The sequence below is a fragment of the Bos taurus genome, chromosome 13 (genome assembly GCF_002263795.3).
Source record: "Bos taurus isolate L1 Dominette 01449 registration number 42190680 breed Hereford chromosome 13, ARS-UCD2.0, whole genome shotgun sequence".
In the NCBI taxonomy this organism is placed as follows: domain Eukaryota; kingdom Metazoa; phylum Chordata; class Mammalia; order Artiodactyla; family Bovidae; genus Bos; species Bos taurus.
The window spans coordinates 30,228,059-30,244,914 of NC_037340.1; the positions used below are offsets into that span (position 1 = coordinate 30,228,059).

The window sequence follows — 16,856 nt, forward strand, 5'->3', positions numbered from 1 at the left end:
TGATTGTTCTTTAAATGTCAGGGACTCTAGGACTTCCCTGGTAGTCCAGTGAAGTGGGGTCCAGTCTCCCCACAAGCCACAGCTACTGAGCCCACGTGCTGCAACTGCTGAAGTCTACATGCTTAAAGGTTATGCTCTGCAACAAAAGAAATCACTGCAATGAGAAGCCCACACACCACAACGAAGAGTAGCCTACACTTGCTGCAACTAGAGAAAGCCTGTGCATAGCAACGAAGACCCAGTGCAACCAAAAACAATAAATAAATTTAGAAAAAAAATTAAGATAAAAAAGTGACCTTTCCCATTCTCTCCCTTTCTCTCTTCTCTTTGCTTCACTTTATTTCTCCTCACTTCTCTTCATTCTCTCCATCAGTCATGGCCTTAAAAATTACCTACGACTTCCACATGTAAATTTCCAAGCCTCTTGCCTGAACTTTAGGTTTATTTATCCAGCTTCCTATGTGATATCACTCTGATGTCTGATAAACATCTCCAGTTTCTCCTATCTGGACTCAACTGGATACTTTCTCTGAGATTTGCTCCTTCCCCTGTTCCCTGTCTCAGTCCCATTCCTCCAGTTGCTCAGATCAAATTTTTCTCTTTCTTCTGTATCCTTCATCTGATCCATAAAGAAAATTCTACCAACTTCACTTTCAAATCAATCCCAAATCCAGCCATCACTCAACCCTAACTGCTATCACTCAACCCAGACCACACTTTTCTATCACCAGACGATGGGAATGTCTCCCCTTGCTTCTGCTGTGGTTGCCTACATTCTACGAAACCAATCCTTTTTAAAACAATCAAATTCTGTTACTTGCCTACTCAAAACCACCATTGACTGCCATCACTCTTAGAATAAAACCCAAAGTCCTACCGACTTGTAAGGTGCTAGATAGTCTTGCTTCATCTTCTATCTTTCTTTTCCTGACTTCTGTTTAACCCAGTGGGTCTTCTCCATTTCCCAAGAACACTCTTCTCTCCAGATTCAACCCTGACTGTCCTACAATGTAGAACTTCCCCCCTTCCACTACATGGTTTCTTCCTTCACTTAATTTAGGCCTCTGTTCAAATATCACCTTTTCAGTGAAACTTTCTCTGACCACCTTTAGTGAGAAAAATAGCCCTCAAGACGTCTACATGTTTTTGCTTTCTTTTTTTAAATTTGGCTGCTCTGAGTCCTAGCTGTGACATGCAGGATCTTTTTTGAGGCATGTGAACTCTTAGTTACAACATATGGGATCCAGCTCTCCTGAGGGACAGAACCCAGGGTCCTTGAATTGGGAGTGCGGAGTCTCAGTCACTGGACCCCCAGGGAAGTTCAGATGTCTGGATCTTAATACGCTGAACCTGAGACTATGTTAGGCTGCACGACAAAAGACAATTAACTTTGTGGATGGAATTAAGGTTGCTAACCAGTTGACTTAAAATACGGAGCTGATCCTGGATTATCTGCAGGGTCCAAAGTAATAACAAAGATATTTTAAGGTGAAAGAAGGAGGTAGAAAAGAAGAACCAGAGGCAGAGCAGTGTAAGAAAGACTCAAGCTGACAGTGCTGGCTTTGAAAATGGAAGAGGGCCATGAACCAAGATATGTGAGCAGCTTCTGGAAGCTGAAGAAAGCAAGAAAACAGATCCTCCCCCAGAGCTTCCAGAAAGAGCACAGCTCTGCCAGCACCTTGATTTTAGCCCAGTGAAACCTAATATTATAGACTTGGCCTCCAGAACTGTGTGGTAATCGACTTGTGTTGTTCAAAGCCACAAAGTACGTGGTAAGTTGTTACAGCAGCAACAGGAAAATAATACCCCAGAGAATTAGAAAAAAGTGCATGTGTGTGTATAAACACACACACACACATACACACACACACACACACACACACACACACACACACACACACACCACTCTCTGCTCCCTTTGGCCTTACCATACTATTTGTCAACTTGTCACTGACTCTTCACTGTAAATTCCATAAGGGTAAGTTCATGGCCATACAAGCAGGGTCAAGGACCACAACTGCTTGTAGAGAGTTCTTAACATTTCTCTTGTTGCTGAAATTTGGTTTTACTGTTAAATCTAAGTTTACTGGCTTCCCTGGTGGTTCAGCCTGCCAGTGCAGGAGACTCAGGTTTGATCCCTAGGTTGGGAAGGTTCCCTGCAGAAGAAAATGGCAACCCACTCCAATAGTCTTGCCTGGGAAATCCCATGGACAGAGGAGCCTGACAGGCTACATACAGTCCATGTAGTCAGTCACAAAACAGTTGGACATGACTTAGCAACTAAAATGACAACACATCTAAGCTTTAATTTCAACTCTGCTGTTTCTTAAGAGAACATAGTTGACCCTTGGGCAACTCTGGGGATTGGTTCTGGGACCCACCATGGATACTAAAACCTCAGATGTTCTCCTTTCCAGATGCCTTTATGGAGGCAGATAGTCTGCTTGCCATAATGAGGTTCTGCATCTGCAGACTCAACCATCTGAGGATCCTGTAATAATGTGTGTTAGGTGCTCAGTCATGTTTGACTCTTTGTAACACCATGGATTGTAGCTCACCAGGCTCCTCTGTCCAGGGAATTCTCCAGGCCAGAATACTGGAATGAGTAGCCATTCCCTTTTCCAGGGGATCTTCCTGACTCAGGGATCAAACACAGGTCTCCCACATTGCAGGTAGATTCTTTACCATCTGAGCCACCAGGGAAGCCCTGTAATAATTGGTATTTACTTTAAAAAAAAAAGTCCTCCTAAGTGGATTTGTTGTTCAGTCACTAAGTCATGTCCTAAGTGGACTGGCATAGACCAAATCCTTCTTGTTCAAGGGTCAACTGCATTGTATAAATAAAAATGAATTAAAGTAAACCAAAGGGTGCTTTGAGGGAAAAAGACATTCTGATTTAATATGTCACCCAAAGAGCCTGACTTAAAGGATGAAGGGTATTCAGTCTCCCTAGTCAGTATCTGTGCCAGAGACTGGACACCAGGTGGAACAAGTTGAGAATTTATTGTCAGTGTGCATTTCACCCATTGTCTTTGCATCTATTGACAGGAACACATTTGTTTCTTTGCCATGTGTCTTGTCTGCTCCTTACCACAAACGTAAGGATAAGAACTGTAGCCCCAAAGAACTATTTTATTTCAGAGCCTCCAAAAAGTATGTCCTACAGAGTATGTCCATTAGAAATAAAGAATATTAGGATTTCCCCGGTGGTTCAGTGCTTAAGACCCTATGCTTCCACTGCAGGGGGCATGGGATTCATCCCTGGTTGGGGAAGTTCTGCAGGCTGCAAGGTGCAGCCAACAAAAAAAAAAAAAAAAAAAGAGAAAAAGAAATCAACTTTAAGGAGTTCTCTGGCAATCCAGTAGGTTCAATCCCTGGTCAGGGAACTAAGATACTGCCAGCAGCATGCCAAAAAAAAAAAAAAAAAAGTAGAAGAAAACTGTTTTAATAACATTTTCAAGGATTAAATTCTATAGCATTTCATTTCTAGTATTCTTTTAAAAACTGTGTATAAACAACTTTGACAGATGTGCATAAACATACCAATCTAACACAAAGATAATCAAATATTCAAATAAGATGGCATGGCCAACTTCCTAGTTTGTCTGGCCACCAAACACGAGGAGAAGCAGTAAATGTCAATTCCACGTGGAAGCTTTACTAGACGAGGTGCAATTTGCCATGAGTCTTCCCAGTTAGAGTGGCCTTGAAAGCACGTGTCAATCAGGAATCTCCATCAGGCCAGGTCTTTGGGTCACTTGTATAAGCAGAGGCTCCTCTCCAGCTCATATTAACCAGACAGTGTGAACAAGCAATAAACCTTGGCTGGTTTACGCCAAGAGATCCAGAGTTATTTGATACTAGAGTAATCCCTGCATTCTTCGGCTTAAGAGATGTGAGGAGAAATAATGACTGTCAAAAAAATAGTCTACCCTACGAATCCAATGGGTTTCTTTAGTTCACAAATTCTCAGTGCCTTTTCTAGGAGAATACATATTGTGAGTCACAAAGAAGACGTGCTGGTTAATTTTATGTGTCAACCTCACTGGATCATGAGATGTCTGGGTACTTGACTAAATCTGATTTCTGGATGTGTTTCCGGAAGACTCGGGAAGACAGTTTGGCCTCTGCTAACAGCTCTCTTTATTCTAAAAGTCTTGGGACTTCTCTGGCGGTCCAGAAGTTAAGACTTCATGTTCCCACTGCAGGGAGACCAGGTTCAATCCCTGGTCAGGGAACTAGACCCCATAGACTGCAGCTAAAAGCTTGCATGCCTCAACTAAGACCCCACATGCCACAGCTAAGACTCAGTATGGCCAAATAAACAAATCAATAATAATAATAATAAATAAATTAAAGTCTCTAGAAATTGTCAGACCACCAAGCTTATGTTTGGTGTCAGACCACCAAGCCTAATGTTTCTATTGATGTAGAATCTAGAATAGAAACAGGTGATAAATAGCATCTTCTTATTTTTACACACACAATTGGTATTGAAAATATCCTTGATCATCAGTATTTTGAAACATAAGCAGTTATATGTAAATGAGTACATTTATAAACTACTCTACCAAGTATACCCAAGACAAACGAGGCAACCATTAAGACTGCTTTCAGTCAACACAAAGCCTGAGCCATGGTCTCCCACTATTAATCTTCATAATACTTCAGTGAACTCAATAATTTCGTTTAGAAATCTTTGCATGTTTTATTATTATTTTTCCTGATCATAAATGAATACCTGTTCAAGGTTTTTAATAATAAGTAATAAATGCACTAGGAAAAGAAGAAAAAAAACAGTTTTAACTATATTTCCCAATAGCCTCTCATTGCCCTTCTCCTCTTGTGCTCTTCCACAGGCTGTAGACACAATTTTGAATTTTTTTTCACTTAACATTAAAACAAAAGCATTTCCCCATTTTAATCTTGATTCTCAGTGGGCTTCATTTTTAAGGGTCTATCATACCCAATTGTGTGATTTATAACATCATTTATGGGATATACATCCTCATTCAGGATGTTTGAAAATGTTATTTTTTAGTATTATGCCCCTTCTTTTTTTTAAGGATTTTAGAATTTGTAGCAACTTTAGAATTAATTTCTGAAACACATATTCCACTGGGAATTGTAGAAAGAGAGAAGCCAGAAAAATACCAGAAAATCATTGCTGGAAAATAAAATGTTCTGGGTGGTTACGAGAGAGGAACCAGGACACAGGCTCAGAGTGAGTAGGGACATGGGTGTGTGTAATGCATGCTTGAGAGGTAGGCTTTGCCATGATGTACCGTGGAAGCCATGTGGACGCAGGGCTGGACTGTGACGGAAATGTGGGCAAATCATGGGGAATAACAATAGACTAGAAATGGAGCCATAACATGGGCAGTTTGGATGCAGAGTTAGCTCTGACCTGCTCCACCTGGAGTGAGATGATGTGAGTAACGTGGACTGTGTCGGGTTCTCAAAGAAACCTATTCCTGTTGCAGTGGTGTGTGTCCTTTTCTCGAATTTTGACCTGTCCTGAAATCAGGGCTGATTGATATAGAGAATTCTGCAATATCACACACAGATCTGTGTCCATATGTCAAACATCAGAGCCTAAGAATAAAATTGATGTAATGCGAATAAGTTAATAATGCCCTGCAGGGCAGTTACATGAATTTTGGTCACTACAAAAATGTGTCTGAAGTGAGAGCTCCTTAGTTCAGTGATGATCAATGGGAGACCCCATGCCTGAATTTCAGCAACCACATGAGAATTACCAAATATGATGCTTCGTTGCAAAGATTTATTCTGATTCAGCATGTTTCCCTTCACATGGGTGTGTTGCCACACACATTCTGGTCATGCTGCTGTTGCTGCTGCTAAGTCACTTCAGTCGTGTCCAACTTTGTGCAACCCCATAGATGGCAGCCCACCAGGCTCCCCCGTCCCTGGGATTCTCCAGGCAAGAACACTGGAGTGGGTTGCATTTCCTTCTCCAATGCATGAAAGTGAAAAGAGAAAGTGAAGTTGCTCAGTCATGTCCGACTCCTAGCAACCCCATGGACTGCAGCCTACCAGGCTCCTCCATCCATGGGATTTTCCAGGCAAGAGTACTGGAGTGGGGTGCCATTGCCTTCTCTGATTCTGGTCATAGTATTCTTTATTTAAAGAATGGTAAAGAGAGTCCTACGTGATGAGCTGACATACGTTTTCCCCTGTTTGGGGGCAGTAAGGCGACTTACTTAGCCTTTCAGGGATGTGTCCTTATACTCCCAGCTATTATCACATCAGACCTTCGTGTAGTTTAACAGTTTAAACTCACATGATCATAGCAATGGCCATACAACCAGCCTTAATATCATATCAAATATATAACTCTCTAGCATACTCCATAATGTTTTCTTTCTCTCTTTTTGGTTTCATTTACATGCAGTAAAATTCGTTCTTAGAGATGTACAGTTCAATGACTTTTTTAACAATCTTGTTTCTTTGTATTCATTTATTTATTTTTGGTTGTGCTGGGTCTTCATTGCTATATGTGGGCTTTCTCTAGTTGTCTCCAGCAAGGGCTACTCTTCGTTGTAAGGGCTTCTCAGTGTGGTGGCTTCTCTTCTTGCAGCACACAGGCTGTAGAGTGCAGACTTGGTAGTTGTGGCGCACAGGCTTAGCTTCCCTGAGGCATGTGGGATCTCCCCAGACCAGGGATTAGCCCATGTCCTCTGCATTGGCAGATGGATTCTTAACCACTGGACCACCAGCAAAGTTCCCAGTTCAACAACTTTTGATGTATACATATAGTTATGGACCACCATCACAGTCAAGACACAAGAAGTTCCATTAGCTCCCCGAATTCCTTCAATCTTCCCCTTTGCAGACCACCCCTCCTTCTCACTTCTAATGCCTGGCAACCTTTTCTATGTGTGCATGCTCAGCCACTCAGTTGTGTCTGACTCTTTTCAACCCTATGGACTGTAGCCTTCCAGGCTTCTCTGTTCATGGGATTCTCCAGGCAAGAATACTGGAGTGGGTTGCCATATCCTCCTCCAGGGAATCCTCCTGACGCAGGGATCAAACCCATGTCTCCCACATCTCCTGCACTGTAGGTGGATGAGCCACTGGGGAAGCCCAACTATTTTTGCAAAGACTTGTTTTTGTAAGGTATGCTTTACTTTTACTAAAACAATTAAAAGGGTAAGTAATCACTTCCACCAGTATTTGTGGACCTAGAAGAGTTTCTCAACTTGCAGATCTTTGGGTTCAAATCTCAGAGATCCAGGAGCTGGCCTTTCTGCAGGGCTGGCGTTAAACCCTGTTCCTTTTCAACTAGTCTAAGAGTTGCCTGGCTGAGGTCCCTAACAGAGCAACACCAGTGTTTAAAGTATTGAATGCCTATCTGTGCATCACAATTTGCTTATCTACCTCAAGTCCTCATATAATTTAACCCAGAATCAAAACTACTTTTAATCTATTTTAGTGTTTCATTATACAGATACACCTTGATTGATACACTAATATGTTTTCTGAAGATGTATTTAAACTGAATTTTGAAAATGAAATATTTTTAAAGGGAGCACTTTCAATAAGATCTAGAATTAGTCTTTTATCTCTCTTCCTCAAAAATCCACGCTTGTGTCTCTGGATGGTGTCCTTCAGGGCACTGCTGAGCTCAGCTTGTCAGGAATGTTGGCAACTCTTTCCATCAACACAACTCACAGATACAATTCTCTACACACAACAGGTAAAGTTTGAATGCTCACATCTCAACCAGCTGGCTTCAGTGTGCCAGTGTGTTTTTCTTGCTTTCAGAACAATTTCAAGACAATTTCCTACATTTCTCCCAGAATGCTACAGCTGCTGCACGGATTCTTCCTGCCAAGAGCCTGGAAGCCTCTTCCATCACACACACTTCCAGCTTCTTGAAAGAATTTTGCAGATTAAGCAACAGGCGCCTAATGCTCATTCTACTCAACTAGCCATAGAGCAGATCTGTTTCCCATTTCTGGTTGGAGTTTCAAGGACTTCCTCTTTTCTAATTGCTTCCTCCAGGGCTGTGTGTTGTAGGGACCACTGCCTCCTCCCAGCTCATATCAGGACTCGATAGCTATTGCATTTTGTCACATGAAAGTCTGAGTCAACTGGGAGAAGCTGAGGGATGCTGGTTGCATCTGTCAGGCCAGCCCATCAGTTTGAGAGCCATCATGAATTGTTTCTAGAGTAAGCCAGCCTTCCAGCTTAATTACCCCTGATGACTCAGTAAGAGAAGTACTTGGCAGAGTAAGCTTTCTGCCCTAAAGAGTGTGTGTGTGCACACGTGCGTGCATGTGTGCATATATGTATGTGTGTATGTATGTTCATGTATGTGTATGTATATATAAGTGTACAAGTAGTAAGACACTAACTCTGGCAATTATTAATTCTCAAAGGTGCAGATTATCACTGAGCTTTCACCTTTTTTTTTTCCACTTTCAATTGAATTCACCAGAGTCCAGATTTCTGCTGTCTGAGTTCTATCACATTTCTGTTATTTCCTCTGTCATTTACTGGAGGTAGCTGTGCCCTCCATTTGCCTCTGCTTTGATATTGAACAAAAACTGATTTCTTTCTGAGGAAGTTAGAAAAGCAAGGCTTATGTGACCAATATGTTTCCCAACCCTCACATGAGAAAAAAAGGGCACACCCAATACTATCAAAATACAACCCTGTACCCATCACAGCACCAGATGCTTTAAGCTGCTTCTTATTGTGGCTCCCTCGGCACAAAATAAAACAGACTCCTGCCTGCCCCCTCCAACAAAGGCTTCCGGTCTCCAAGCTACAACACAATTCTGACAAAAATCTTAGCTTCCTAGAGCTTTGAAATATCCTAACCAAATTGTCTTCCATTTTAAGCTTTAAATATATATATATATAAGATGCTAAATTAAGGTCAGGCAAATTCTGGTAGTCTTTCTCAGATGACTCCCAAATCTCAATGGTACCTCCCACTTCCTCTTGTTTCTTCTTTAAGTGGGTCTCTGATTGGGAGCGTTCCCAGCTGTATTACTAATGCTGTGATGATGATCAGTTATTAGCTCATGCTATTATCTTTCTCCTCAAAATGTTTCATTTGAGTATTTCAAACAATCAAATATTTGTGTTCTATGCCTTTGTTACCATTGTTGCAATTTGCCTTCTTATCACTGCAAAGATGGAGTATCTGTCTCATTCACCCCTCTTCTAGCTGGGGAGCTGGGATTCAGGGCTTTTTCTGTAATCCACACATGGGTTTGGAAAATGTAGGAAGTAGAAAAACAATGAACCTTGGAATAGATTTAGAAAGGAAAGGCATGAATTTGGCAGATGCGATGTTTTACATTTAAGACGTGGGGCACAGTTTAGGACCAAAATGGAAAGAAATCAATTTGGGGGTGGGGGAATTTTATTCTAGTGAAGTAAGGGGGAAAGACAGAAGGGAGAAGAGAGAAGGGGATTTTTGGAGCCACTTGATTTTGCACAGAGCAGGAAAATTATCTACTCTTTGCACTTTGCACCTCCCCCACCACCATATGCTTCCCGAAAGTTTCCTTTTTCCATACTTGAAAGGACCACAGATTTTAATAGTATTCATGCATTTGAAGTGTTAGGCGATTCCCAGCTTCCTCTGTTTTTGCATTTATGATGAGAAGTAGTTTTTTTTTTTAATCCCAGTTACAGGATAAAGTACAAATAAAATCAATGACTATTTAATGAAAAAAATTTCAAACTCAAAGGCAGACTTTACAAAAAAACAGGCAGTTGACCTTAAATAAACTAAAGTTCAAGATCACAACCAGATTCAGGGACTAAATTATAGGCCAGTCTCCTCCAGTGTCTAGGCTGAGAGAGTTTAGTAGGTTACCACAGCGAATATTAATTTGTAGACACCCCAGGGGCCTGAACAAGTTGAAACTACATCATTAAAAGGTCAAATTTACTCAGAATGTCTTGAATTCAGATGTAATAGTAAAAGCAGACAGGGTGGAAGACAGAGACAGTCAGGATTCTCTGTACAAAGGAATATTTGCAATGTGATATTTATTGATGCCTGACACCACACGCTGTTACGTGCATGTCAATTTGTGGATGTCCAGCACTTGGAGCTGCTACTTTGTCAAGCAGAGGAATTTTCTTCCTCTGAGGGGGAGGGGGTTGGTGCACGTTGGACGCGCACGCTGCTGCTCATGGCCAGAGAGTAAGACAGGAGACAGTGGATGGGGACTCTGAGGGGACATATATTGCACAAGCCATCATTCCCACTCTGACAATGGCTACCTCTGTGACCCCTGGCTTCCATAACCCTGTACCCAAACCGTTTCACCTTTCAGATCTTCTCTGGAGGATCACTTTAACTGGAACGTGTGAAGGTAACTTCAGGTGGGAAACTGGGGGAAGGGTGAGGAAGATGAGCAGTGCCTCAGCTCCACAGGATCTGACCTTGAACTTGCAGTCTGTTAGGACCAGTCCTGCATCTACTGTTTACCACTGTGTGACCTTGGATGTATCTTTTAACACCTTTGATGTCTGCCTCCTTACTCATGAAACAGGATTTACATGGTTGTTTCACTGTATGGATTAGAAATAGTGTGGATAAGTGACAGGCACATAGTAGGTGATGAATAAATGCACTGCATCTGGTAATGCTGACTGCAACACCCAGAGTCAGAATGCCTATTTCTGCCTTCTATCTTTGGTTCCAAGATTATATTCTGCCCACAAAACTGACACTCGGACTAGAAACAGCTCTGTGGGCTCCTGCTGTCCCTCCCTTTCACAGTTTCGCAGCAAATGGCATTCACTGGCAGTTCTATCGTCTTAGGGTTCATGGATAAAGTCACTGGTAGAAATGATGTGTAGTGTACTGGCTCCCACTCAGTAGCAAACCCCTGAGCCACAATCCTCTGATTCCTCTTCCCCTACCCATTCTCAGGCCATTCCCAGGAGCAGCCAAGGTTCCTGGGCCCACAGTACCCTCTGATGGCTAACACAAGGAACTTCCTTTGCTCCATCATTCTTAATCTTCGCTCTTGGAAACTCCCATAGGCTTTCACAGGTCACTGCTTTGTGCATTCCATCACAGACCATTCATTTCTTACTAATGTTGTGTGGCCTCCTCTGCCTTGCTATTTTTTTTTTTTTTTATTTCTTGCTCAAATATTTCAGAAACACTTATCTACCTCCCTGTTTCTTTCCCTCACTTTGTTCCACTAACAAATTCTCAAATTGCAGCGATTATGGTTGCGAATATAAGATAGTAAGATGCATACATCTCTCAAGAAAAAAAAAAAAAAAAAAAAAACTCCATCCATTTAGAAGTAAAATAAGACATAATGTAGAACCAACAACATTAATCTCAAAAACCCTTTGAGATGTTCCGATGTCTTCCTGAGAACCTGCCCAGAAGGTGCCATCTACCCTGTCTTCAAGGAATGCTGATCTTTTCTCAACACTCTTACTATTTTCCTATTGATTTAATTGCCAGAAACATACTAGATTGTCCCCTATTCTTTCATTGCAAATACAATTCAGCTAGAGTAAGGGTTAAGTGCATTCCTGTGGGTTATTCTGGAAATCAAAGCACAATCTTTCAACATTAGTTTTCTGTGGGAAACTGAATTCGAAGATCCAAACAGTTACTTTAAAATGAACTTTTGGAAAATGTTACCTGCTGTCATGTAACATCAGAACTTTGGGGATGGAAGTGGTCAGTTTTTAAAAATTCATACTCATGTCTGTATACTCTGGTTTTCATCTGTTCATCTGTCACATCTGGGATTAATATTTAGGTCTTCAGGTGTGACTTACCTGAACAGACATTGATTCTTCCTTTATCAAAGGAAAAATGTACTAACCAGATCCTGATTTGATGTGTTGACATGTTATGGGAATATTCTAGAAAGTTATTAAATTCATGCCCATGACTATAGATTGATTCTTGGTAAAAACACATCACATGTCTCCAAATGCTAACACTAAATTTAAATTCAAATAATGCCCAAAATTTATGTTTTTATTTATCAAGGCTTACACTTAAAATACTTTAAAAATAAAATATTTGACATGTATTAGTAAAATACCATTAATTTTATGCTTAATTTTTCTTATTCATGAAATTAATTTTAAAATTAAGCTAGAAGTCAGTATTTAGAAGCATCTAAAGTCCTGATTCAATCACTAACTGAAAGATTTCTTTCACAAATGAATATCAAGTGGTTTAATTTTTCCAGTTTCTAATAGTTAAACTTTAAAGTAAAAGCTTATGAAAAGTGGTATGAAATAACTGAATTATTTAATTAAATGGTAAAAGAGCTACTGTGACCATATATAGACACATATGAAAAACATAATTTAAAAGTGCATTTATAGAATATCTCCTAATTTGGTCATATTTCAAGGTAATGCTTGCATAGGACTTTTCTCTGTGACATAATTTCCACATTCTTAGAATGGAAATTATTTTCTCCTTTAAAATAAAAAATGCAAATCAGTTAAAGTAACAGGTAAATATCCATCCAATTTCATCAAAATTCTGTGAAAACTGACATTCTACGTAAATTCTAGATATATACTAATATAACAATAATGAAGAATGATGTCATATAATAGTTCCATGGTGCAAAAGGTATTTTAATTGATTGTTCATCAAAGAACATTGAGTTGACATGTTCACATTTTTCTGAAAAGAGATATTTGCTTTCCAATAACATATACCTTTTGAATTCATAAAGTTTTGGAGGTACAAATTAAAACATTCAGCGTTAATGTTTTTGAAAGCATTAAGTTTAGATTATTTTCTCAAGACCCAAGGAGAAAACACCAGAGGAAACATAACCAGCCTGAATTGTTTAAAATGTATTTTCCCTTTAATTAAATAAGAAACATCTGTCTAGGGATTTTGGAAATGAATGTAATCCATCCACACTCTGCCTGTACTAGTTTGCATCCAGTGTCCAATATTTTGAAAGAAAATGCTTTCTTTCTGTAAAGAATTAAATAGCAACATGGAGTGATGTCTGGGTCTGCAGCAGCTGACTCTTGCCTCCCGAGTTTGGGCACTGGAAATTCTAAGGCTATGTCTTTTTCCAGATTTGTTCTTGGGAAATAACCAAATTCTCTCCAGAATCAAGATCAGGGAGTAACATCTGTGTTCTCCAAACCATCCACTCACCCAGAACACCCTTATCTCAGAATAGTAAGGAAACTGCAGTGACCAGGGTGCATTCAAATACCCAAGCTCAAAATACTGTTCCCTCTCTGGGGTGCACTTAACATCTTCCTCCCCTTCACTTGGGCTTTAAAAAGCTGATTTCTCTCCGAACCTGCACCGCCCTCAACACCGACCCATCAGACAGGCCAAATTCTACGAAGTGGGGACTTGACTCCCGGAGGGCTCTGGCACTCCAGAACCAACAGTTGAGAATGACAAATACCACTTACTGGTGTTGTCAAATGGTATCTGCCTGCACTGCGCAGACCCCTCGGCGGGCCAAGGACAGTAGTAGACTGCTCCCCCTTCCACGATGTCTGGCTGGCTGGTGTTGGCTTTGGGCGCCCCCACCAAGACACTCGCCCTGAGAAGAGATTGGACAAAATCACTCTTGGAATCGGAAACGTACTCATGATGGAGACAGACTGTCAACCTAGATTTCCTCTTGGAAATCTGCGGGCGTCTGAAACCTGGTTTGGAAGAGGGTGCAAATATTCCTAATTCTTCTCTAGGTGGAGCTATGTATACAGTGAGTTGAGAGATTGCGGGGGGCCGGGGGGGGGGGGTGCAGTGAGAATTAGCAAAGGACAGAGCCCAGCTGCTTATAGCAGACAGCACTTGAGCCCAGACGCTTAATTGTTACAGGCTATGTATAAACAGACCGTGTTGTGGTCCTTGTTTTAACTGGCCTGAGTCTGTTCGGTCCTGTGTTTCCCCTTTGCACGATGCTCCAGTCTTTGTCCCTGGAGCTCCCCAGGACTTTCGGATCCGAGGCAAGTGACATGTCCCTGGTTCAAAGTTCACAAGGACATTCAGCGTGGAAGGGGAGGGTAGAGGCTGGTGGCGGGGAACCGGACGGGACCCCAAGTGGGCAGCGGGATGGACGCTCGGGATCGCCTGCCAGCAGGCTGCGGGGACAGGCCTGGGTCCCCCGGCAGAGGGGCAGGGACCCCACCTGGGGCGACTTACGTGCGAGCGGCAGGTATGTGGAAGTCCACCGCGTAGCCGAAGTAGCTGCCTTCGGGTCCGCTGTACACCGTGAGCTTGTCCACGTCCAAGTTGAACGCCTGCGAGGCGGGGGACCACAGCATCCCCAGAGCGGCCGAGAAGCAGCAGAGGGGCGCGAGCGGCGGTGCCCGGCTGACCCGGGGACCGCGGCGGGGCCGGGCAGACATCGCCCTCCGGCCGGATGGTGCTCACCGGGCAGTGCGAGCCGAGGACCCCGGCTGGGAAACGGCGGGCGTGGCGGCGGGCGGTCCGGGGAGCCCCGGTCCCGGGTCAATGCGCGCGACGCGTCCGCGGTGACAGCCCCGGGCGCTCCTCCGCGTGTCCCCTGCGGTCTGCTTGGCCGCCGGATCCCGCGGCTGGGGGCTGGCGGAGGGGATGCGAGCCCTCCTCTGGCGGCGGGAGGGGGCCCCGGTGCGCTCGGGGCGCCTCCTAGTGGCCGGCCCGCACACTGCGGGCCGGAGCCGGTAACTCACCGACAGTCCTCGCCCCCGCGGGCGGCCGGCGCCAGGCGCCTGTTTCAGTGGGTTGGCTTTCTACTGCAATTGTATCTTAAGAACTATCTGAGCCTCCCGCTTGCCAATTCAAGCCATTGGCTTTGGAAGCAATCCCCCCCGCCCCAAAAGCCGCTCCGCCCGCCTCTGCTCAGCGTCGGGCGAGGCTTTGCTCTGGTTTCTCCCAAATGGATGATGTGAAAGCGTACCCCACCGCGAGGGAAGAGGCCAGACAAAGCCAAGATCTTGGCATTACCTCTGCAGCCTAAAGATCCGAATAAAAGTTTAAATCCAATAATCCTCTCTTCCCCCACCTCCACTTCCCTGCAGAGGTAACTAATAAAGCAATCCTGGAGATTTTATTTAGGTCTTTCTCAGAGACACATGGAGCAGGTTACATGCCTTGGTCCTAAATTTCTGTGACCTTGTGTAATTGTGGTGAGGACTAACAAAATTGGGAATGTTGGAATTTACAGTTTACCCACAGCAGGCGTAGGGGGTATAGGTTGGAATCTGGGCATCTGCAGGAGTTCAAACGTCAGTTCCAATCCATGGGTGTTATTGATCTCTTTCTGTGTCTTCTGCTTGGGAGAGGGAGTAAAAGATGAGTGGGGGAAAAGGCAAAGGAGAAGTGTGGTACCAGAAGCCTTTTCATAACGTGCAGTCTTCCAGGGAAACAGAATTAACAGGGAAAGAGAGCAATTAAGGGTTAAACAGGATGCCGCTGGGTTTAAATGAAAATGAAGACTAGAGAGGAGAGAGGGGACTAGGGTCCACAGCATTTTAATGAGATTCCTTGGTAATTTAAGCAGAAATTTGAATAGGAGGCATGGCTTTGGACATTGTGGACAGAGTGATTGAGGCCAAGTATTAAAGACACAGAGGCCAAGATGATAGGGTTGTGCAAGGGATTTGAATAAAAATGTGGGTTGGGGAGGAGTGGAAGGAAAGGATGGACCTCCTAAGAAAGGATCTTAATAACAAGAACAGTTACTGAGGCAAAGGTAGTGGGTTCTACAGGGATTCTGGAAGTTTAGTGGAGGATGTGTGTGTTGGGGCAAGAGGTCAATTGTCAGAAGGAAGAGAAAGCCAAGTGGCTGTTGCCCAAACGCACAGAGTGATGAGGGCTCTGACATGATAAACAGATGGAAGGGAAATGAAGCCCGCAATGTTAATTAACAGGAAAAGGGCCAGCAGACTGATGGCAGAATGAAGTGAAGGATAAACCCAAGGTGAGTCTACAGGTATCAATTTAGAAGAGGAGAATCACAGACAGTAGCAATGGGGCAAGGAGAACAGAATGGGAGGAATATAGTGAGTTAGGTTCTGGACCTATTGAATCTGTTACTAGTGTGGGATCCCCAAGAAGCTGGAATCATAAACTGTGATTCAGAGCAGTGATCTAGTCTAATGGAGTAGATGTGGGAGTCCACCCACAGAAAATCTGTGCTCCCATTGAAAAGCTAGACTTTGTCTTACATCAGAACACACTTGGTAGACTGATTTAAATTTTATGTTTTCCTCTTTGCCTGTCTCATCCCTGTAAAAATGCTAAAAATGAATAAGCTATCAGAAGATTACCTAGCAAATCATCACATCTGGGTTATTTCCTAACTGAATAGTCCTTTCCCAGACAAGGGCTTAAGAGCAGAGAGGGTAGAAAACTTTTTTCTCCCTCCAAAAGTTCATTTGTGTTGGATACAAAGTCTGCTACTCTGGGTCAGGTTACTATTGGTAATAGAAGTGATATTCCCTGGAGTAAATTTCAATGAGTAATTCACATGCAATATACACATGGGCAGAAAAAGAGCTGTGGGAGACAGTGAGGCTGGGAAATAGCCCCGACTCCATCATTTCCTGTGACTGCATGCTGAAATTTGCAAATTCATCATATTGCAGGCAAGATTTAGGTTGAGGCAAAGGTAGTGGAACACCTGAATAGGTAGAAAGTAACAGCATATTCTTAGACATGCACTTGGTCCACTTACCAACCTACTGGACAGAAGTTCAGTTAAGTTCAATTGCTCAGTTGTGTCCGACTCTGTGACCCTATGGACTACAGCATAACAGGCTTCCCTGTCTATCACCAGCTCCCGGAGCTTACTCAGGCTCACGTCCATTGAGTCAGTGATACCATCCAACCATCTCATCCT

General features: G+C 42.9%; 1 protein-coding gene across 1 annotated transcript in view; it reads right to left on the reverse strand.

Moving 5' to 3' along the window:
* ITGA8 (integrin subunit alpha 8) overlaps positions 1–14,549 on the reverse strand; it is a 189,263-nt gene extending 174,714 nt beyond the window's left edge. Inside the window, exons 1-2 of the mRNA XM_002692081.7 lie at positions 14,174–14,549; positions 13,435–13,568 (exon numbers count right to left, since the gene is read on the reverse strand). Coding sequence (XP_002692127.1) covers positions 13,435–13,568; positions 14,174–14,379 — 340 coding nt within the window. The 5' untranslated portion in view covers positions 14,380–14,549. The remainder of the gene's footprint in view (positions 1–13,434; positions 13,569–14,173) is intronic.
* Between the last annotated feature and the right edge of the window lie 2,307 nt (positions 14,550–16,856).